The sequence below is a fragment of the Pimephales promelas genome, chromosome 17 (genome assembly GCF_988280905.1).
Source record: "Pimephales promelas chromosome 17, fPimPro1.hap1.1, whole genome shotgun sequence".
Lineage (NCBI taxonomy): Eukaryota > Metazoa > Chordata > Actinopteri > Cypriniformes > Leuciscidae > Pimephales > Pimephales promelas.
Genome location: NC_142785.1, coordinates 13169073 through 13193863, shown reverse-complemented (window position 1 = coordinate 13193863; position 24791 = coordinate 13169073). Strand labels below are relative to the sequence as shown.

The following is a 24791-nucleotide window of genomic DNA, read 5'->3' as shown; positions in this document are numbered from 1 at the left end:
CACAGCAGAATCACAACATAACAAGCAGCAGATGTGGTGACCAGGCAAAGATACAGTCCAGATCTTGAGGCAGGAACAGATACCATCGGTACCAACAAAGTCAGTAGGTAAGGTTAGGCTACTCTTGTTTGTCAAATTTAAAACTACAATCAAGAATCACTCCTAAATTTTTTGTGCTTGAGCGCAACATGACATCATGAATTTTGCGTAAACATATATGCCACTTTCGAGTCAGGTGGCGTGTTATCTCTACGCATTTTGAGCTATCCGCGTGTATCCGCGTGTATGCGTACAGTATATTTCAACGCCATTAACGTCCGCGTCATTTCGCGTGTCCGTACACGCAGTCAAATCTCCAGTCATAAATGCCATTAACCCCAGTGATGGTTAAGTTTAGGGATGGGGTTGAGATAAGTCATATCTTTATTTTTACCTAGGATGGTAAGGGAACAGTCACAAATGCCATTAACCCCAGTGACGGTTAGGTTTAGGGACGGGGTTGAGGTAAGTCATATATTTATATAACGTTAAGTCAACGGCGTTCATAAACACGCTGAAAGGCAATTATGCGTCTTGATAGCACGCCAAAAATGGAAATACGAATTGGCATGTCATACACACGCTACTTCATGAGATCAGCCTGTTGAGCGAGAGAATGTATCCAGAGGGCCGATAGCACTGTCCCAGCCCTGCAGACAGTTTGGTTTCCCAAAGACTACAATTTCGGTTTTGTTTTTATTAAGACTTAAAAAATTTGAGTCCAACCATGATACCACCTCCTCAAGACAGTTCTGTAAAGTTTTAATTGCAGTAAGGTTGTTTATGTTCAATGGGAGGTAGACTTGAACGTCGTCTGCAAAGCAGTGAAAGGCCGCATTGTGTTTCCTGAAAATGGCCCAGAGCGGAAGCATATAGAGTGAGAATAAAACAGGGCTTTAAATTGCACCCTGGGGCAGGCCGTAATTGAGTGACAATGTTGAAGAAGAGTGGTCACCAAGCTGAACCGAGAAACTTCTGTTAGATAAAAACGATTTAAACCATTGCAGGGCAGTACCCTTAATGCCCGCGTAATGCTCTAGGCGCGATAGGAGTGTGGCATGGTCTACAGTGTCAAATGCGGCTGTTAAAGTCTAAAAGCACCAGAACAGTAGATTTGCCTACATCAGCAGCTAAAAACAAATCATTTAAAACTTTTAAGAGGGCTGTTTCTGTGCTATGCTCCCAGACAGCAAACTGACATTGAATCAACGTGGAAACGACGTCTCTCATGACATTGAAACAACGTTGATTTTGCTCATCGAATTAACGTTGAACCAACGTCAGACGCGGCATTCTTCAAAGCTAAATGAAAATCGAAAATTGGTTAGCTTTCATAACGTTGAAACAACGCGTTGATTTCAAGTTGATTTTCCCTTAGTTTTGAAAGAATGACGCGTCTGACGTTGGTTCAACGTTAATTCGATGAGCAAAACAATGTCAGATCAACGTTGTTTCGATGTCATATTTCCACGTTGATTCAATGTCAGTTTGCTATCTGGGCTGGGATTTAAATCCAGATTGGAATAATTCAGTGATTCCATTTTCATCAAGGTGAGACTGTAATTTATCATATACAACTTTCTCTACTATCTTAGACAGGAATGGGAGTTTAGAAATTGGTCTAAAATTTGATATCACAGTAGGATGAAGGTTTGTTTTTTTCAACAGGGGCTGGACCACTGCATGTTTGAAAGCAGCTGGGAAACAGCCAGACAGCAGTGAAGAATTAATAAAATCCAAAATAAGAGGACCAATTGTCGGAAATACCTCTTTAAAGAGGCGTGATGGAATAATGTCAAGAGGACAGTTTGAAGGCTTCATCTGCTGAACAACTTTGGTTAAATAAGACAGAGACACCGTCTCAAAATGATCAAACACAGCCACACTTGAACAAAGTATCTGAGGCTCAGACACATAGGGGGTGAGAGAGGACCTAACAGCACACACCTTTTCATGGAAAAACAGCAGAAATTTGTCACATAATTCAGTTGAAGCTTCAACGTCAGCACAATCACAAGGGTTTAAAAGAAAATTTAACATTTTAAAAAGAAGCTGTGGGCTTGTGGCTGTTACTGGAAACCAGATTGGAGTTTTTGCAGCTTTAACAGCTTTCTGGTAATCTGACAGACTGTTTCTTAGTATTTCATAGGACACTTGCAAACGGTCCTTTTTCCATTTCCTCTCTGCGCGTCTGCACGCACGTCTATATGTGCGCGTGACATCATTCGGTTACACTTTATTTTGATAGTCACTTTAGACAGTCTACTAACTATAAGTAACTTTTCAACTACATGTCAACCAAGTGTCATTAGAGTATTAGTAGGCTGTAGTAGACTGTCAGTAGACTGTTAGGTTAGGGTTAGGTGTTAGGGTTCAGGTTAGGAGAACAAGTTGACTTGTAGTTGCTAAGTTACTTACAGTCAGTTGAATGTCTGTTGGGGGACCAACAACATAAAGTGTTAGCAGATGTTAAGCAGACAGTCTACTAATACTCTAATGATAGTTAGTTGACATGTAACAGCAAAGTTACTTATAGTTAGTTGAATGTCTAAAGTGGACTATCAAAATAAAGTGTTACCCATCATTCAACCATGGCTCCGATACTGGTTTAGATTTTTTACTTCCCAGTGGAGCTACTTCGTCCAGCAAGTCCGAGCATATCGAGTTGAAAACACCAAGCCATTGATCAACATCTACATCTACATACATATATATGAAATAATGAGTGATCAAAAGCGCATAAAAAGCGCGAGTCAGTCTGGCTATTTATCGTGCGCACCCGGCGCGCTGGGGCACACGGTTTATCCACGGCGCCAGGCAATGTAACAGAGAACAGTATTGCAAAGTGATCCGAGATGCCGGAGTTGCAGATTTCCTGTATGTTTACAGTTAATCCAAAGGACAGCACAATATCCAGTGTATGTCCCTTCTCGTGTGATGCCCCGACCACCCATTGAGTGAGATTAAAAGAGTCAGTCATTTCTAGAAAATCCTTGGCCAACTGGTTCGATTTACAGCACACATGGACATTCATATCCCCTGCTATTAAAAAATTGTCATAGGTAAGAGATAGCTCTGCAACAAAGTCTGTAAAGTCATCGATGAAAGACTTATTAAATTTTGGGGGGCGATAGACTAGAGCACACAGAACTGGAACGTCGGCATTTAAAACAAAAGTCTGTAATTCAAAGCTCGAAAATGAGTTTGTTTGTACTTGTCTACAGTTAAGACATAACTTGAAAACTGAAGCCAGCCCTCCACCTCTGCCGGTGCTACGTGGGGTGTTTAAGAACGAACAATCCGGGGGTGTAAGCTCGGAGAACGGAGCGCACTCACCGACTTGCAGCCAAGTTTCACACATAAGAAATATATCCAGCTGGCTTGATATGAAGAAGTCGTTGAGGATGAACGTCTTATTAGTGAGGGATCTGGTATTGAGGAGGCCAAATTTGAGAGTTTGCTCCTCAAGGCCCAGTACAGAGCAGCGTTTCAACTCCCGGAGGCATCCCTGGACCACACCGCGGCTGTGCCTGTGGCGCCTGCACAGCGGTGCCTCCAGCGGCAGGTGACGTGGTGCGGCGCTCAGTTCGCCGGGGTTTAGGAGCTGAATCCACCGCAGACCCGGTACTCTGTGAGGCGCCGAGTATCCATTATCTCGGGCATAAGGGTTAATCCAAGACTTCCACTGTGATCGAATTCTCACCAGTACTCCACCTCGCTTTCCGCGTCTTCGAGGCCGCTTCCTCCTCAATTTCACTGGCGTGCGAAGTCTGAGTTGTCAGCTGACTGTGCTGAGTTGTTGACAACTCAGCAGAACCAGAGTAACGATAGACCAAGTTGGATCCAGAGGGATGAGGGAGTCCGGCAGAGGCTGATGGATGACACATTGGAGCCAAGATGGAGGCGATGGGTTAGAGGGCCGAGGTAGAGTCTGGGGCTCGGAGACTTGATTTAGAGAGAATGGAACCACAGACCAAGGTGTAGCTGATGACTGGCAAACCGAAAGCAGATTAGAGCAGCACCAAAGGAGGAGCTGACAGAGGGGCTGAAGGGAGAAAGTGGAGGCCAGGCTGAGGAACTGGATGACTTTGGCTGGGGAGATGGGAGATGGAGTCTGGGCGGGACAGTGATGAGGGAGACTTGGAGCTGGACGAAAAAAGGCTACTTGGTACTGGACAATGAAGTTGACTTGGGACTGAACCAGTGATGAGGAAGACGACTTGGGATTGGACTGAACCAGTGCCGAGAAAGACAACTTAGAACCAGACGGGACCAGCAGAAACTTAAAACATTTCATCATCCAGCTCAAATAATTCAGTGGAGACCCAGTTTATTCTATGCACCTCTGTGATGGGAGTGTGGGCGGGGCCCCAATCCAGCTCCTCAAATTTCACTAATAATAGGTGTGTTCAACTTGAAGTGGTGCTGTCCAGGGCTAATCAGCGTATGGCATCAAATGCAGCCATCTGCTCTCTAATCGTGGTACGTTGATGTCATACATCGATGAACACACCTATTCCCTCTGTGGCGAGATTGTGGGCAGGGCCCCAATCCATACCCTCAAACTGCACTAAAATTCCCTAAGTAGCGTGAGCGTTGGCAGGGCACCAATCCATCCCATTGAACTTAAAGGTACTCCACACAAAAATTAAAACTCTGTCATCATTTACATACCCTCGAGTTGTTGCCACCCTTTATGAGTTTCTTTTTTTCTGCTGAACACAAAGCAAGATATAGCCATTGACTAATTCATTTCTGATGTTCTCAATTCTGGAACACAATGGTCCAAAATATGAAGCAAAGAAAAGAGAGAAAAGCACAAAAGCTCATTATGAAGATTTTGCATTACAAAGTGTCTTTTTTATGTATCAAAGAGCTTGCTTCTGTACCTTAGACATATAATGTGTAAGTTGTACTGTCAGATGTACCCTTACTGGCACCAGCGAACCTCAATAATTCTCCAAATTACAACTGTAAAATTACTGAAGCATCAAGCAAACAATGTAAACCATGTTTCTTTATTAAAGATTAAGAAACTCCAAGCAGCATATTCATAAATAAAATAAGAGTCTCCCTTAGATGTAATGTTACAGACTATGCTATGATATTGTTATGTTTCATGGAATATTGAATTTTTTTTTTTTCTGAAATCAAAGGGGTACAAGTGTAAGGCAGTCATGACGCTTAACCCTACAAATTACACATCCTTACCACCACTGTCGGCATCTCAAAGCCACAGGTTGTGTTACACAGTGTAATATATCACTTTGGTTCACATTAGTAACTACTTGGACTTCTACAAAATATACACAATACAACCTTGAGTTTTGACTGACAAGCATGTGCAGGGTGAAATCTTCTCAGAAACTGGTCTATGTGCTCCACGCTGACAAATGTCCTTTTCTTTGTGATTTGAACAACATCAAATTCCAGAGGGTCTGTGGAATGACAACAGGAAAATACATACAACTAGATGTATAAGGTTGTTCTGGTTTACATCATAACACGACTGAAATTCAGAATTGGTCCGCACCTCCCAAAAACATAAAAAAAAAAATAGAGTATGTAAAAGTTTAATTCTACAGTAAAAAATAATTCATACGTGTGTTTGGAGTAATTAGAATTGCCTGCAAGAGATGTTTGTCAAGCTGTGGGCATACCAACATGGCTTCATTTACACCAGAGGGGTCTTCAACCCTGCTCCTGGAGAGGTACCATGCTGGAGGAGAGTTCAGCTCCAACCCCAATCAAAAACACAGAAGAACCAGCTAATCAAGGTGTTAAGTATTACTTAAAAATTACAAGCAGGTTGGAACAGGGTTTGAACTGAAAGGCCCACTGAAGTGCTTTATAACTCGCAGCTTTGTATGATGCGTTGACATAACTTACACTGAAATAGGAAGTCGTACTTGACAGCACCATGGAAGCGAATCCGAGCGCTGATAATTTGTTGGATTCAATAGTAGAGGTGTGAAAAATGTCTAGCCATTTAATTCTGAACCAACGTACAGTTGGAAAACGAAGTAAAAATCGAGCGTTTAGGCAACCGAACACACATTTCTAACACATTTTTCTCTGTGATGCGTCAAAGGTCTCTTTGGCCAGGTGTTTTTTATAGCATAGGAAGTGGGAAGCTTTAGATTATTTGATTGGACAGAAGATGTGATGAGATTCTGATGTCACAATAATCTGTGATCCATTTTAGTGGAAGTGAGAGACTACATTTTGAATGCTTATATCTCCTGAATGAGAAATTTGTCATTGTTTTGGAGCACACCTACTTATTCATAATCTTAAGGCTAACATATTCATACTAAAATCTAAAAAAAAAAAAAAAAACCCTTACATTTTTATTTTAGGGGGCCTTGAAGTTTGCAGTAAGGTAGCTCTCCAGGAGCTGAGCTGGAGACCCCTGATTTACACCAATCACATATTCCCCTTTGCAGCTCATTAAGAAAAAAGATATCACAAACAAGTAAATTATGAAAACTATTTCATATACACAGTTTTTTGTCTATATAATCTGTGAAGTGTTGTAGAGTAAAAAAAAAATGTCAGAAAAGCAACGATAATACAGCTCTTTCACAAACAACAGCATGAACTAGTTTAAAATGTCATTGATGTGATGCTGTTCTGTTATATTTCATGAACGTAATTGTTCTCTCTGGGCTGGTTGTGCTCACGGATCGATGGTCTCAGACTTTGATTATCTGAAAGCACCTTCAAAATAATAATAAAAAACGTAAAAACCCAAGCTTTCCTCAGTGCTGTTGCTATGATTAAAAGATTTAGTTTGTCCGTGATGACATTTCGACACAAGTCACTGCTGTACTATTTCACATTTTGAATGGTTAGCCGTTGCTTGTTCCGGAAACCCATCAGCAACATCAACACGTTAATGTTCATAAGTAATCCACAACCAAAACCATAAATTGAAGCAAAATGAAAATGGCCTCACTGTTTGCAGGTTGAAGAAGGTCTATGAGTGTCAAAAAGGGGGGCCTAATTATCAGTGCTCAGCTTTTGGGTTCTTACAGCAGTGTATGATCATCTAGTAACAAAACGTGGAGAGACATCTTTTATTTCGGCACTTAGAAAACAATCACAATGAATCTGAGTCTTTACCCATAGAGAACAAAATTCACAAAGCCATTCAAACAGTCGTTTTGAATTACGTTTATGTCCTTTTTTGTTGTTCTTTTGTTTTTGTAACTCAACTTCAAAAATTGAGAATATTCAAAATACACTTTTACTTACTTTGCTCTTTCAGCATTTACAAATATGTACAAGAAAAAATGATTTCTCATGTTTTCATTTTTTTTTTATAATAAAAATCTCTACGTATTTTTCTTTTCTTTCTTTTTTACTCTTTGTACAGTGCCACAGTTTTCCAAGCTCCAACTGCACCTCGGCTTTCTTCCTTTCTAAAGCAAGTATGAGGCAGCCCATGGTGAAGATGGCCTTAGATGGACGTACTATGCTCAAAAGCTTCTGGGATGGGTCCTCCTGGTACTGACTGGTAGGACATTGGCATGGGCGTCTTGGCGGGACTCTGTCGGAAAAGGCCCCCGTTGGGAGCCCTGTGTTTGCATTGGATGGAGGGCATGGTGGAGCTGCTGAGAGGAAGGGGCAGAGTGTTGCCAGGACCCTGGGCCAGTGTCCGGCCCACCCCATGAGCTTGATCCGGGAGGAAGGTGCTCACAGACAGGCCCGTGCCCGGGTAGTCTCGCACAGCCTCCCGCTGCTGGCTGGGCGGCATGCTGCCGATGTCCAGGGCAGAGATCTCGATAGATGGTGCGGGGATCTGCTTGTGTGCCATGTCCTCGTCCATAAGAGTGTTCATACGCCGATGCACCTGTTCCAGGTTCACCTCCTTGTCCTAGAGAGGGTGAGAGAAGAAAGGAGGGACAGAGAGGCTGAGATCTGCTGGTTCCAGGATGACTTGCATTTTTTTTTTTTTTTGCTTTTAAGCTCCATACAAGCAAGGCTTCAGTTACAGCAGGGTGTTTTGCAGCTGTATTTACTCATAGGCCGAATTGGAAAATTCAAATAGTTTGAAGAGTTTAAAATAGAATGTGCACCTTGAAATCAAATTTGGCCAGTGGGCATTTAAAAGAACAATAATGCTTGAGTGAGACTATGACTGCCAGTGCCAACCTGCATTTTATAACTCATCTACATTCAAATTTATAGGAATTGTTATAATTGCTAAAGTCTGTTAAAACAGCACAAAGAGTCTAAAAATTTTAACATGTAAAGAGACAATTGAAGATATGTGAGTTTATAGGATATATTTGTATTAGGAGGCCTTAATAGTTTGTACGTTTTTTTTATTTTTTATTTATTTATTTATTTTTTTTATATGTTCATTAATCTTGAAGATGCGAATCCTGTACAAATTGAGATATGCTAAGTTGTAATGATGCGAAAGACATCAATATGTGTCTATACTGTATTTTGTATTTTTGTTCTGGGTGTGTGTGTTTTATATGTTGGTAAAAAAGTTAATAAATATATTGAAAGAAAATTTTTTTAACATGTTAATGATATAATTAGCAACACATCTGCATTAATAGCACAAATATTATATGGTAACACTATTAAAGTTGCACAAGTTCTACCTTTTTGTTATTTTACAATTTACCATTTTGTTAGTGAGAATACTAATGAACAATCCAAAGTGTTAAATTCAGATCTAGATAAACACAGTAGACAATAGGATGCATGTCCAGGTGCCTAAATAAAGCTATGAAATGTTATCCACATAGAAAGGCAGCTCCACTTTCTATTTTAAATTCAGATAATTTACAGTATCATCGTAAAATTACGCTGTATTTAAAATAGCTAATTAATTTCAGACCAAAATGGTAAAATAAATACCATAATAACCAAGCAAGATGTTGGTCATCTTTAAAGAAATGTAGTTATTTTATATAACATTATCTGCCGTGCTATGTGGTTGCTTTAGTTGATATGTGATTACTCACTGTTCCAGAGATCTCAGAGATCACCCCCGAATCTTAATGATACCATAAACGATTATGTTTACTTATGAACCAACAATGCAATTTTCCATTAATATGACTCTTGCTGAGAAATGTGGTGGTTTTTCCCAATTATTTACTTGTGCGACCATGTAGTATAGTATTGCATGCATGTAGGTATGCATTTGTGTTTATGTGAATGTATGGGTTTATGTGAACTAGGTAAGTTTATATACAGTCAATGTAAAGACGTATGTATGAGAGAGAGTCAAATTGTTTTGTATCTAACTAAATGAAAAAAAAAAGATAGAGAAAGGGGTAGGACCTGAAAAGTTTGTAATGAACTTCTTCCTACTCCTTTTTGAACATGGGAAATTATTAAATTATTATTTGAATAACTTGCATTAATTTTGGAAGTTTGTGCTGAGAAGCACATTACCTTATATAACTATTATTTTATTTTTATAAATGAATTCATGTTTGTATATTTTTTTATTTTATTTTATGTTTTCTACATGTTCAAAATAAAACTACTACTACGACTAATTGGGTCTCCATTTATGTCTTTACTATTTACAATGACATTGTATTCCAGCAAAGGAGCCATTTCTACAATGCAATAGTTTTTTTCATATATGCATTAACTTGTATACACAAAGTATATTTTGTACCTTTACAAAATGATTCTTAATATGCAAAGAATTAAATGCATAATTCATATATAGCCTATATATTACATCTTTCTTTACAGATAAAAAACAAATTTGCATACATTTTAGCCAGCATAGTTTTAAAGATGTTTTAAGTAGCTTAATGAGCACAGGAATATGGATGCCCTTTGTGTCAGTTATTGGCTGGCAGTGTTTGAGACAAGAGCTGCTTATTATCAATATATACATTTCTAATTTAATATATAGATTGTGATATTTTTTTAACCATCCAAAATAAATACAGATTGGCTCAAGAGTCCCCGACTGTCACAGGTCACATACTGTTACACCTATTTGTTAAGCACTCACAACAACAACAAAAAAAAAAGCTTTTAGGAAGGATAGGGCAGAAGTTAGATTTGGAATGGCAAAGCAAGTGCACTGCATTGTTAATTAGAGTTAGGTTGAAGAATATTTTTCATTACAAATATTTTAAGCGGGTACATGCTTCACACATTCTCACAATCCATCACATCATAGTTCAGTACTCCTATTTGTCTTAACTAATGAAGAATGAATTGAATGAAAAAAAAATTAGGCTATAATGATGTAAGATGTAATATATGCAAACAAAATGTCTTGCTTTTTTTAAATCAATGCAGACTGCTACTGAAAAAAGTGAACTCAAGGAAAATAAATAGTGCTTCTTCTAAACTACACACCAGGCATGCACAGACTCAACCTGTGCAGAGCTAACACAATCTCATCCCAAGAAGTCATATAAACGACGTCTTGGGACGTCTTTTGACCATACGTCAACATCCACCTTTTTAGGGTACTCTTAAACGTCGGTTACATGACGATCCCAGGCCGTCATACAACTGACGCTTTATCTTTAACGTCGGTTAGGTGACGGGGTAGGTGTAGGTCTGGGGTAGGGTCAGAATCCGATAACGTCATCTAACCGACGTTTAATGCTACGTTCACACCGGACGCAAATCGCGCGTCAAATTCGCGCCTGACGCGTCTAGTTTGACGCTTGACCCCTTTGTGTTAATTTGTGTGTCATGAGCGAAACTGGCGCACGTAAAAACAAAAGTTTGAAGCGAAATTTACGCGCGTGATGCGCGTCAGAATCGAAATCCGTTGGCGGCCATTGTTTTTATGTCGACCGAACATTCATCAAGAGAGTTACCGCTCTGTATTTACTCTGGAGAGCAGAACAGCGGCGTGGGGATCATCGTTGCCGTATATTTGTGTCCACCGGACCCTTCGGAGCCGAACCGTTTGGCTAGTTTCACCATTCGCTCGCTTCAGGAGCTGCGCCTAGATGACGGCCGCTGTCAGCGGTACTTCCGCCTGTCACTCGGCCAGTTTGATGACCTGTGTCCCGCATCGGAGCGAGGATCACCCTCGCCCTCATCCATCTAATCTAGCTGTCATATATTTTTTTGATGATAAATAGAGCCGGCCTTCAAAAGTTATTAACCTGTCTTGTGATTTTTTTCTCTCTCTCACGTCCAGACACGAACCTATGCACATATGTTGATTGTCTTTACATCATAATACTATTTCATATAATCTAGATATGGAATGAATAACATTCAATACAAAATGAACATGTCTCGTATATAGAAATAATGTTTTAAGTGATAAAACATTTGCTTTGTTGTGCATAATCCCACCATTCATTTAGTCATATTAACAAAATAATTTATTGAAGCATCCAGACACTTCACCACGTGAGCAAGCAGCTAGGCTCCTGATTGGTTAACGTGGCGCGAATTCACGCCAAAGTTCAGATTTTTCAACTCGGGCGGCAGACGCGAATTCGTGTCAAACGCGTGAATGCACAAATGGCACTAACTGAATCATTCGCGCTTGACGCGCCAGACGCTCAATTCGCGCTATTCGCGCGAACTTGACGCGCGAATGAAGCGTATTCGCGTCTTCCGCGCCGCACCTCATTCGCGCCGCAGGAATTTTTCACGCATGTAAAGCATCTTTGCATTGACTTAACATTGAAATCATTTGCGCCTGACGCCCTATTCGCGTCCGGTATGAACGTAGCATAAGGGTACCCCATGCCCTTTTTGCCGAAGTGCCCTTTTTTTGAGATGGTCCCCACTACAGGTCTGACTAAGATATGTGCGACCTGAGAGAGAGGGCTATGCTAGCATTTGCCATAGTCATAGCCAATGCATCCTACACTTAAATAGAATGAATCAAAAGAATGAGAAGAAATAAGTAAAAAAAAAAAATGACAAGTTATAGTGCTGCAGAGATATTAACCTGAATTAGCATGCTAAATTACTAGCCCCGGCCCGGCAAATGTCATAATAGCAGTTTCGGCCATGGGAGGCAGTATGAGGGCGGGCAACATAACCACCAGCCAAACTGCAATACACAAGTAAATCGCACGGCTTGTGTGTGTACTTGAACCTGATGTCAGTCGTGTGGAAAGTACAGCCCATTACTACATTTCAATTCAGGGAAGAGTTCAAAAAATGATTGGTCGATATTATGCATGAGGAATACATGTTGGTAAGTCGTAGCATAATGTATCTTTCAACAGTGTTCGTGTTCTTTTACCATTAGCTAGTAGAGATGATCGGTTCATGTGCGCTAGGGATCTGTCGTGTAACATTTACAAGCGCCAAAGCGGTATTTATTGTTTGAATTGCGTGATAAAATTGACAGAATCTGAGAGCTGAGACTTTTCTATATATCATAACTAACCTGCTCTGTCTAGTCTGTCGGTCTCAGTGTCCTTTTCTGTGCATGACAAAATTGATGTGTGGCGTGAAAGCGTGTGAAAAGTGACAATTGCGTGTCTCACGGTGAATTCGTGAGAGTTGGCAGCTCTGAATGGCACTAGCTTGATCAACATCAGCGAATGCTGTCTGTCAAATTAATTCAAACTAACAATAAAAATGTAATATGAACAAAACAAATAATAGCCCGGGCTTTTTTATTTTCCCATATCGTCAAAATGCACCGGCTTGTATTTGAGACAGGCATCTATGAGACATAATTTTCTCATAGAGACCTTTATAATTTAGTGTTGAGATTGAGATGTCATTGAGTCTCTAATTTTTACAAATATCCAGATGCTCCATGTGAAACTGCGGTCTTCCAACCTTTTACTATCGTGTCAATTGATTTGATTAATATGCGCGAGGGAGAGAGAACAAAACAGCGCTCGCTCGTGTTGTTTGAAGACGTAAGAGTGTGCGTGGCCGCGGCACAACTCACTTTCTGGAGGTATACTGCCCCCATCTGGTATGGAATATGGAGTATGTATTTATTTTTTTTGACAGATGGCACCTTTAAGGGATTTATTCGATAGGCTGAATGTGTTTCCATCGTAGTTTATGCACGTTTTACTTATTGGATAACAATTTAGAATTTTTGCGCAACTTGCCATTTCCGTCCAGCATTTTTTATGCTATATCCCAAAATGCGCATACAAATAGGTATATGGAAACAATGCAATTGACAGATATTGTTTCTTTTGATTTTAAAAACCTTTTGATTTAAAATGCTTTGCCTTTAATACTTGAAATACGTTTCTTGTAGATAAATATGAATTGGGTCAACATTAATTGCTTTTCTAAACAAAAATTCTACATTTATTTAAAGGATGAGTTGGACCAGATAGTGAAGGAAGCATGCCAACAAGTGTCCAGCAAACATGAGAACTTAAATCTATTTAAGTCCCAGCATAATTTTTTTAATGCAACCATTATTTTGGAATTTATCATATTATATCCATGGCGACATGTCAAGTTTGTCACGTGACACACCACAGCCACAATGGCACTGTATCAACATTTTTTTTCCCCTTTTTATTAAAAATATTGACAAACTAGTTAACTATATTGTATTTAATATGACAATTCTCAAATATATTGACATTTAAATGCCTTTAATGATCATGTTAGCTGATCTATAACGGATAATGGGTGCTGCCATGTTAGTGTGCAGAATTACAACATCATTTCATCCATCTTTTCCAAAATGTCATGAAAGTAAGTGGCCGGTCAATTGTACATTTTATAGTTACTTACACAATGTGGTATGAATCTGCATTTGTCTGTCTCTGACTTTGACTGATTGACCAAATGCAGAAGACATTTTTAAACATAAACTTCTAAAGACTTAGTGAATGGTTTTGCAGACTGTATTTTTATATATATTTCAATGTAGCTTTCATTTGTGAACAAGTTTGCAAAACTTTTAAAATGCACCCTCTTTTTGCAGGTATGCAAATGCATTGTGCAATTATGAGAGATGTTTTAAGTGTTTAGTCATTTAAATTTTATGGCGATCATATACATTCATCACTGATTCATGAAATAAATCCACACTAATTAAATCATCACTGCCACAAATAGTGGAACTCTTGTTGAAATATGTTCATAATCATGCTGCATCTGGCTTCATGCCTAGAAATGACACCAATTAAACAGCATAAGTGTTCTTAACACTCATTTTGACCGAACTGGAAAATCATTCATCTTCATTAATGTGGTATAGTGCTAATTGTTAAATTAAGAAGTAGTTCAAATTAGGAATAGCAGGGGCGTCATTCTAAACCCAACATAACAACAAGGAAGATGAATCTGCTAAATGAGACAACTAAAACGCAAAAAAAAAAAAAGAGTTAATGTTAGATGGATTCTACATCTGGTCCTGTTAATTCTCAGCCAATCAAAGAAGAGGCCTACGATTCTATTCTGACCTGTGTCAATAGCTTCTGCTTCATCCCAGTCTCTTTCTCTGTCTGTCCAAATGTCCTTGCTCCCCTCCGATGAAGCAGTAGCAATATCATTATATGTCAATGGACCAGAAACCCTTGCCAGTCTGTAATCCTTAGTAACCTGCATGAGATCATAAACAAATGAAGAATAAATGTAAAATCGAAAATATAGAGATAAATAAATCCATAAAACTTGTCCACATTGACATATAATTGCAACAGGAGGTCACACAGTAAATTACTAGGGATTATTGACTGTTTGGGGTTGGATTTATGTTCTTTTGGGGTGGCTCTTGTTTTCTTTTTTTTTTTTGGATAACTGAGCAGACAGACCCATGCAAGCACCCTATTTGCCCACACTTTAGTTTATGGATCCACATCAACCCTGTTTCACTTTATTACATGCAGTTTCCATTGGCAGTGGATGAGGCTTTGGTAGAGGTTGTAAAGTGAAGTAATTATTCTTATATTTAGAAGTAAGTGATTTGAATGGAACAGTAGATACTTAATTGGCATCTTTAAAGCATGTTTATAAAGTGTTGTCTAAAACACTACAAAAATAAAAAGAGCAAAAAAAAAAAGAGAGAGGAGATTACATTAAAATAGTATAGAATACTGGCTGCAGGGAATAATTTATACCAGTTTGCCACTAATAATATGCATTTTGTAAATTCTGTATTTAAGGTGAAAATATCATGTTCAAATCATTTAACATGATTTAGCCCCAGTAGACCATTCTGGAATGCAAAAAGAGCATTCTAATATTACTTTGGATTCCAACAATAATGTAATTGTTGGAATATAGTAGCTCTGTTTTCGAAACTGTTTGAGCTGTTGGCTCAGACAGATTTCAAAACATCATAGGTGCCACAGTGTAAAAGCTGTTCCAAAAGGTATCATTAGACACCTTCTTTTGGCCAAAATCATTATTGCATTTATCATTTACAGAGATGACATTCGTAGAATGCAGTGCAGCGATCTAATTGAAGATATCCATCTCTCGACAAGCCGAGAGAAACGCTAAACATATTGCATTCAATACCGAAAAGTATCAATAAAATTACTACTAAATATGTGTGTGCTATGTATTTTATGCTTATTAAAGTATACATTTATACATCTACATTTTTTTTTTACTTACTTACAAATTTGCTGAATTGCAATAAGGGAATTAAGTCCAAACTCCATGAGCCAAACTATTTTATTGCTGCACAGAGTGGGTGTCTATTTAGAGTGTTTTAGATAAATCATTGCAGTTCCGTTTCAGTTTTAGATGCTACCTATGAAGACAGTTGCCTATAAAAACAGTACACAGCAGCTCTTTAGGCTTTGAAGCAGAGCTTTTGCCTTCTGAAATGGTCTAAACTCCACATTCACACCTTGTTAGTAATTGTGACATTCTAATCCATAAAATCTGCTCAATCAAGGGCACTCTGCACACCCCAAGGACAAATGAAATCTGTTGTTATGTTTAATGGACGGGGGACCAATTTTGATTTCATCAGGGCACACCTATAACTGTGTGTACTGGAGCTCGACTAAATCTGGGCTCGCGTCTGCTGCGGGATCCTTAAAGTAGAGTGTGGCAGTGTCCTCTCCCTGCTCTGTCTTCCTCGCCCTGAGCTCGGTCACCTCTTTGGGCTGCTCTTGCCGGCAGCGATTGCTGTTCCACCACATTTCCAGGGCGGCCACCAGACAGGCCAACAGGAGCCCCGCTGCTAGGATGCAGAAGACGCCGGCAAAGCTATGCAACTTGAGCGAGCGACCATCAGGTTGGGCATTACTGTGGCTGTTGAGGTCGCAGCGGCCAGTCCGAGGCCACCACTTTTGTTTCAATACGTCCAGATCCCCTTTCTCCTGCAGCTCCAGAATCCTGTGATGGGGATGACAACAGGGTGCACTTATTTCATGTTACGTTTTTACATATGTCTCCTTTATTTCCTCTCAAATAGTCTGAATGCAGTTTTTTTTTACCAATGGCAGACGAGGGAGTGTTTGAGATTGGAAAAAGCAATTAGTGGTATTTTCCAAAACAAGCATCCACCCAGAACAACCAAAGTTATCTCACAGATGATTTCATTGTCTAAAACACAATAACGTCACCTGTAAACATAACCATTACTGTACAGAAAGTTATGGATGAGAATGTGCAAATTCAAATGAATTAGCCATAAATTTGGCCACACATAAAATAGGTACAAATTGTCATGAGACTGTTGTCTATTGTTGACTGTTGACTCTACAAGTAATAAAGGTTTTTCAATTTCTTCAATGAAAAGTGTCATCACAGAAAAGCAGTGGGGCTGCCAAAAGACCAACGATGGACAACCAAGATGAATTCTTCACTTAAGCAGGGATGACATTATGGTTCACTGTGTAATAACCTGCAAGCTTCCTCCCAGCTGCATCAGAGTGCAGTACAATTCCATCAGTCGGCCTAGGCCTGTTTTTGTGATTGTGGAAAAATATATATCTGTATATTATTTTGTTATATATATACATCTGTAAATGATCCTACAAATAGCATTTTTTTAAATGAAATGTAATGTTACAATATGCCTTTTTCTATGGAGAAATCTGGAGAAAGTTATCTGAAATATGGAGAAAGTTATCTGAAAACATCACAAGTGTTAACTATTGCTAGTGGTTGGGTCATCTTAACATTATTCTAGAAAAATCAATAATGAGTGAGTGAATAGGCAACATAAGATCACTACACTGCTTTATGAAATCCAGCAGCAGTAGTTGTTACAATCTTAATTAGTTACAAGTGATTATGTGCAGCTTTAGACAGTCTGCTGGCATCCGTTACATTCACAAAGGGATCAATTTGTAATGAGTCTAAAACTAAACCCAAGATAAAACTAAACCCCAACAACAGTCAAATCAAAGTTTTGTGTGGAAAAAAGAATGGCTGTGAATTGTGGGAGATTCAAAGCACCTGTGAAATACCAAGTTAAAATTGGAAAACATATTTAATGATATATATATACAGTATATACATATATATATGAAGAGTTCAGATGCAAAAGCCTCTAAATGCCATTTGAAATTTTCTTCTTTAATGATGATTTTTATCAAACTTGTATATTTAAGTTCAGTAATTTCACTTAAATAACAATTAATAGGTAATTATCATTGCCATTTAAGTGAAATCACTGAACTTAATACAAGCTTGACAAAAATTATCATTCTAGAAGAAAATTTCAAATGCACTTAGAGGCTTTTGCATCTGAACTCTTCATACAGTATATATATATATATATATATATATATATATATATATATTTTTTCTGCAGAACGTGATATGGCTTTCTTGAACACACAGAAAACAACAACAACTGAATATATGTTCTCATTAAATATGAAATGTGTGGAATAATATATTTTAATATTAAGTATATTTTGTCTTATTTATGTTTTGCTTGAAACACATAGTTTTTTTGCTAGAATACAAACTCTTAACCATACAAGTTATTCAATTCTCAGAAGCATGGTCAGCTTGTAATAATTAAGACAACAGAGAGTGCCTGACTCCATACATATTCCATACACCATCTGCATGGTATTCTTTATGATGTAAAACAAATATATATATATATATTTTCGTTGGGAGACAGGTAATACGCACTTTTGGGAGATGAGGTCTCGATAAGGACTCCCATGCTGCATGGCTATGCCGTAGCCTTTGCTGCTCATGCTGTTGCCGGATACAGTGATAGTGCAATCGTCATCTGTCAGTGCCGCATACTCCACCACAGCCATGTCCCACAAAAATGCGTACGGTCCTTTTTTGGCCTGCAGATAAAAGACATAACTTTATTCAGAGATTTCTGACAACATGCTCAAATAATCATCTTTTAGGGCTTAAAGGCCAATCGCAGCAAGAATAACATCTATAACGATAACTAGCTTATAACTAACTTGTTAACCCAATATGAGATAACTGTTTGTTATAAATGTATGCTGCAGTTATGTACATTTTAAGCACACTGCTTAAATGCTCAAACCCTTTAGTTGGGTGTTTTCTGATAGCTGTCAATGTATTTAGCATTCATCACTATTTTGTTATAGCTGTGGCGTCGACTTCCCTATTCTCACTGAATTATACCTATTATTAAGTGTTTCATCATTATTTCAATGATGAAACACTTAATAATAGTTCTAATTCAGTGAGAATTGACACTCTGGAGGCTAATCTTGACTAATCTATTGAATTCTTCTCTCTTCTTCTCTTTCAAAGATGCTTCATTGATCTCAATCCGCCTTCATTGGCTGATTCAAAAGATTTAACATCCTCAACTCATTATGCACTATAAAAAGTTTCTTCCTCAAACTTTTCAACCTTCCTCTTTGATCTTTTCAAAGTTGTCTTTGATTTTCTCAAAAACTAACATTCAATGACAGTTGTTAATTTCAAAAGGGTACAATACGATCTTTTATAAGATGACCTGAGAGAACAGCCTGCTATCTGTTGTCAGCTCTAAATGTTAACAATGGACACTAAATGGAAAATACTGTCCCTGTGGTCTACAGGGCAGTGCTACGATTCCACTGATATTTTTTGATGAAAAAAAGAAAAAAGAAAAAGAAAATACACACACAAAATGCATATTTATGGCTATACAAGCCAACAAAATCATTTTTAAACCAGATTTTCATCTTTCATGGGTACTTTCCATATATTGTTTTATACTGTATAAAACTGTTCTATCCTTTAACTATGAACCTATCCCTAAACCTAACCATCACAGAAGATTTTCTGCATTTTTAGATAAAAAAAAAAGAAAAAAAGTTCCATGTGAAGTCGTCGTGCCGATGTAATGGGATCACTTCAGGGAGCTCTATCAACTTCGAGTGTCTACAGAACGAGCCAATGAACGTTGGCGTGCGTGAGAAGCGTCACGCGCCCCGCCCCACAGCGTGGGTATAGACCGGAAGCAGGTGCACGCACTCAATGTCTTTCACTTCAGACCCGAGATTTCGTTTTGACTCTGAGTTTCTGCAGACTGCTGCATTGTTGGAGACTAAAAAGAGAATACTCTGTTCCAGTGCTGGTTTGAAGGTGCGATCAGCGGTGGCCGCGAGCATTACAGCTCACAACTGCTGTTTTCATAGCATTACTTGTGTTTTTCTATGTGTGTCGGTCTCGGTGGGCATTCCTCTCATGAGTGTGTACCCCGATTACACCACGGCTATCCCTGGGTCCTTCAGCACTGAGAGAGTTATTTTTTCTTTTTTATATTTTTTGTTTTCAACTAAAAGACCAACACAAGTGTGACCCTGCGTCCTCTTCAGTATGTCATTCCGCTTGAGCATTTCTGGATGCGGTCGTTCCCTGGCGCCAGCAGACGGCCACAATGGTTGCCTCTCGCGTTTGGGCATTCAGCACGCTGAGGCAGCTTTTGTGAACAGTTCATGTTCCCATTGTGGGAATATTACTATGACAGCTCTGAGATCGAGACTCGCAGTCCCCTTGCCTATGCCCCGATCTAGAGTCTATTCTGGACCTCAGAATAGACCTACTTCTGTGTATGGTTAGGGTGATCCAAGGATTACCGTGAGGGCTTCCCCGCTGAGGCAATCTCTGTGGGTCCCTTGCGCCTCACAAGCGCTGCCGCCGTTGGAGCCTCCAAAGGAACGCGCTGGTCCCTCTCATGGATGACTAGCCGTGTCCTTTGGAGCTCCACCTGACGACCAGATGTCTATTGCTGCATCGGAGGGGGAGCTTCAGTCCTCTGGAGATAAAGATTCGGCTGCGTTGCCCCCTTTGGGGAATGTAGCACTGCCCGAGTCTGATCCAGAATGGGCGGCTATGCTTTCCCGAGCCGCCGAGAAGGTTGGGCTTGTGTGGAACCCCCCACCACAAAACAAGCCTTCTCGGTTGGACGATTGGTTTCTCGGGGCGGGCAGTGCTGGTTCTCAGCCCCGGTACCATTCTTTCTGGAAGTGCATTAGGAGCTTACTAGGACGTTGACGGCACCGTATAGTGTCAGAAGCCGTCCTAGTGGCTCCTCCCTCCTCACCACCCTCGACGGCGGAGCATGTGGATGTCCCGCCGGTGAAGTGTGCCGTCACAATGCACGATGCAACTGCCTTCCGCTTCCTCTTGGCGAGGCAATCCACGCCTCCCGTCCAAATCTTGTAAGCTTTCATCCGGTCTCACCGCGAAGGCTTAAAGAGCCAGTGGACAGGCTGCTTCCCCAATCCATGCCATGGCACTTCTGCAGGTCCACCAGGCCCAGGCGCTTATGGACAAGAACGAGGGTGGTTCTGACCCAGAGCTCCTCTGAGAGCTCCATGTGGCAACTTACCTCGCTCCGAGCAACGAAAGAAACCGCACGTTCAGTTGGTAAGGTGATGTCCACCTTGGTGGTCCAGGAGCGCCACCTTTGGCTCAACCTGGCGGACATGAGGACACCGATATTAACTGTCTTTTTGCCCAAGCAAACTATACAGTTTTTTTAACATTCTTTTGCAACAGGACGCTGCATGCACAGCACTGCGCTATGAAACCCATTCATTTAAATGGCTTGCGCCGTGCGAGGATGTTTTGTTGCTTTGTCGACCAAAGCACATGCACACACTTGATTGGGCTTGCGTGCTGGCCAAATAGTAGGTTAGCATTACGTTCTGAGTGGATGATGGACGTGAAACGTCGAAATGGATTCCAATAAAATTCTGAATTGAAAGTTTACTTTTATGCCATGCAGGTCCACCAGGCCCAGGCGCTTATGGACATGAACAAGAGTGGCTCTGACCCAGAGCTCCTCCGGGAGCTCCGTGTGGCAACTTACCTCGCTCTCTGAGCGACGAAAGAAACCACATGTTTAGTTGGTAGGGTGATGTCCACCTTGGATGTCCAGGAGCGCTACCTTTGGCTCAACCTGGCAGACATGAGGGACACCGATAAATATCGGTTCCTGGATGCCCCTCTCTCCCATTCCTCTGAGAGAGGATCTGCTCTCTCAGAGATGGGGCACCCTATGGTACCCGTGTCCAGACCTCTGGAGACTCCATGTCTGGTCCCTGGACAGGATGCAGAGGTTCTAGGTGATCAACCTCCGTTTCTATGCATTGAAGTGGATTTTATTCGTTGATTGGTGTTCTTGTCATGTGGAGAACCCCCGAACTTGCTTGATCAGAGCCGTGCTTTCCTTCCTGCAGGATGGGTTGGAGCGAAGGCTGTCTCCATCCACCCTTAAAGTGTATGTTGCTGCTATTGCCGCACATCATGATGCAGTTGAAGCTAAGTCGTTGGGAAAGCACGACCTGATCATCAGATTCCTGAGGGGGCGAGGAGACTAAATCATCCTCGCCTGCTCTCTATACCCTCTTGGGATTTGTTGGGGTAGGGGATCTGCATGCATTTTTAGTTGAAAAATCGTGCCTAGAATTCGGCCTGGCTAACTCTCATGTGATCCTGAGACCCCGTCCGGATACGTGCCCAAGGTTCCTACAACTTCCTTCCGGGATCAGGTAGTGAACCTGCAAGTGCTGCCTTCGGAGGAGGCAGACCCAGGCCTGGATTTTTTCTGTCCTGTCCGTGCTCTGTGCCTGTACGTGGACAGAACGCAAAGCCTCAGGACCTCAGATCAGCTCTTCTTCTGTAACGGAGGCCAGCAGAAGGGAAAGGCTGCTGGCACACATCACCTTGCTGACAGATATCTGTAGAGCTGCGGGCTGGGTGACACCTAACATGTTCGCTAAGTTTTATAGCCTACATGTTGAGCCAGTTGTTGAGCCCTGGTTGAGCCATGTTGAGCCAGATGTTGAGCCCTGTGTGCTCGCTTCAACCAGCCGGTAGTGTCGGCTTGCTGTGCCACTCCCCTCCAAGGAGCGGATATGTGCGCTTTTTGCTCCAGTCGAGTTCCCCACTCAGACAAAGCCAGTGAGTTCCTCCGCACCCCTTCAGTAGTCGGACGTTGTGGAGCGTCCAATGCCAGGCCTAGTATTCATATGCTTGTGTAACCTGTGCTAGGCTGGGTTCCATATGTAGTGATCCCTGCGTCTGTGTCTTTCCCTTGGCAGAGTCTGCTTTGCCGTCACTGTCTGATGTAGCCTCCCCCTTCTTAGACTGGAGCCACCCCAGTGACATTCCATATGTTGCACTGCCCCTAGCGGAAAGTCTATATATGCATTCTCCACGTTACCTACCGGCAGGGCGTGGCTTCCGCAGCGTCCCCTTCACCCATCCTCACTGCAGTGTCTAGTACTTTTTGGATCAGTTCAGTCTCTGGTGGTGAATCAATGTCCAGAGCTCAGAATTTTCTAGAATTAATTTCATATTTGCTTGGCCATAAATACCATACATTACTGTGAAGTGTGGAAGTGGATGGAAAAGTTGTCTGTCATGTTAACCATTGTACGTTGAAATTTTGATGTCAGCAACTGGCTTGCCAAAAATCTTCTTGTAATAGACTGAATTTGAATGCAAATTATAGATGAGATTAGGGTTTGAAAGGATTATACCAAAATAATAATTATGCCAAAAGATCAGAAGACTACACCAAAAACACAGCCCTTACAATGTCTTTCTGTTTTCATAATTCTCTGAAATCATATAGTCAATAGGTGATAAATGTTCATACCTTGCGTATGCCTTCAGAAGGGCTAGAAACGGAGAAGTCCTGTCCATTGTTTTTGCTGATGGTCCTCCACAGCTCTGCGTATGTACTGTCCTGCTCCAATGGGTTTGTGCCTTTGGCTCTGAAGTAATCGTACACGGCTGAATCCCTAACAGTACCATAGGCAAAGTCCATCTGCCTTGCAAGATCCTGAAAAGATCTGTTGGATAGGCAAGAAAAAAAAAATGATGTTAGATTTATTGAAGTAAATGTATTTCTAGCATATTCAAAGTGGTTTTTAGCACATGTGTTTGCTATACGTTTCCGACAACAATTGGCACAATTTGAGCTACCATTCATGTGTCAATCAAAAACTTTTCTAATTACTATTATTATTATTATTATTATTATTAATTTATTTTTTGTAAAAAAAAAAATGTATAGGGTCATTAGTGACCCGAGCTATGTAATAGTTTAAGTAGGCTATTTTTTTTTTCTGCATAACAATTATTTAATCTCTGTTGACTCAATATGTGCAATTCACCTTTATTCCTCAAGGTGGCAATGTCTGATGAACGCAACAATGACATGGGGCTCTATCATACACATGGGAATGTGGGGCCAGGCGCATTAAAGTGTTTTTTTGCTAGCTTCAGCCCGATGCAGTAATCATTTTCATGTCCTGCGCCAATTTGTTTAAATAGCAAATGCATTTGTGCCCATTTGTGCTAAAAAGCGAGGTGTGTTCAGGCGCATTGATGTTGGTCAGTGCCATAGACCAACTGAAACTTGGTCCAAAGTCAAAGGCGCAAAATATTTTTTTTATTTTTGTTATTTAAAGAGCGCGTTAGTAATGTGCGCCTATATGTGGATGCGCGCGTACACTCTGCTTATCACACACAGGGATGCACAGCAGCACACAAACATGCCAAATATTAAAAATAAAAAGATTACAATGTAAAAGATTATTATTGTGTATCGTTAAAATAGGGCCGATGATGTTTTACTCGTAATTACTGCAGGCATTAAACAAAAGAATACACATCATCAAATCTTGGAATGGCTCAATGATCTACTGTAAAGCAAACAACTGTACACATTCAAATATTAGTTTGATTGTCACTTGATGGAGGATCTGGTGAAGAATCTGTCAACGATCAAAACATTCATTTTGACATTCAAAGTTATAGTTTTGAGAATGGGTTGAGATCACAAATATGAATCAAATGCTGAATATACTAGGGAAATGAGCTCTGACCAGGACAGTGTTAACAAAAAGCATCTGCTCAAACTTAACCATTTCAGGCTCCAAAGGTAATGAAATATGCCTTACTTTTGCTATTGAATTTTTTATTTTATAAAAATGTCAAAAATTCATATTTTGATTATAATTGTTATTAAAATACATAATTATTGAAAAAAAGTCAATAAAAAAGTTGTGAAGAGCGCTATATAAATATACTTGACTTGACTAGTACGTAGATGATGTTAATTAATATTACTTAGTACTGAAATGTATAATTATGTTGTAACAAGGACAATGTAACGTAAAGTGCAACCACTTTTTTGTTTTTTTTTTTATTTGTAATTTCTCATTTCCTACTTGGCACTGATGTTATATGGCAATAACCTAAAATTGGCACACTAATGCAATCAGTATAATTTTATGCTTTTGTTGGAGGCTTTTGTGATTAAGTTTGTCTTTGAAATGTCAATCTTTGGTTCTTTACTTGTCTTTGTTGATTCGATTGTAACCTTAGGCACTGTAACATGTGATGTCCTATTAATT

General features: G+C 40.1%; 1 protein-coding gene across 2 annotated transcripts in view; it reads right to left on the bottom strand.

The window, feature by feature from the left end:
• Positions 1-5041: 5041 nt before the first annotated feature.
• Positions 5042-24791, bottom strand: part of grid1b (glutamate receptor, ionotropic, delta 1b) — a 618587-nt gene continuing 598837 nt past the window's right edge. The window contains exons 13-17 of one of the 2 annotated variants that reach the window (XM_089121931.1): positions 23027-23222; positions 18067-18233; positions 16068-16308; positions 14418-14556; positions 5042-7918 (exon numbers count right to left, since the gene is read on the bottom strand). In XM_089121931.1, the coding sequence (XP_088978057.1) occupies positions 7521-7918; positions 14418-14556; positions 16068-16308; positions 18067-18233; positions 23027-23222 (1141 nt within the window). In that variant the 3' untranslated portion in view covers positions 5042-7520. The remainder of the gene's footprint in view (positions 7919-14417; positions 14557-16067; positions 16309-18066; positions 18234-23026; positions 23223-24791) is intronic. The other variant, XM_089121932.1, reaches the window with a different exon arrangement.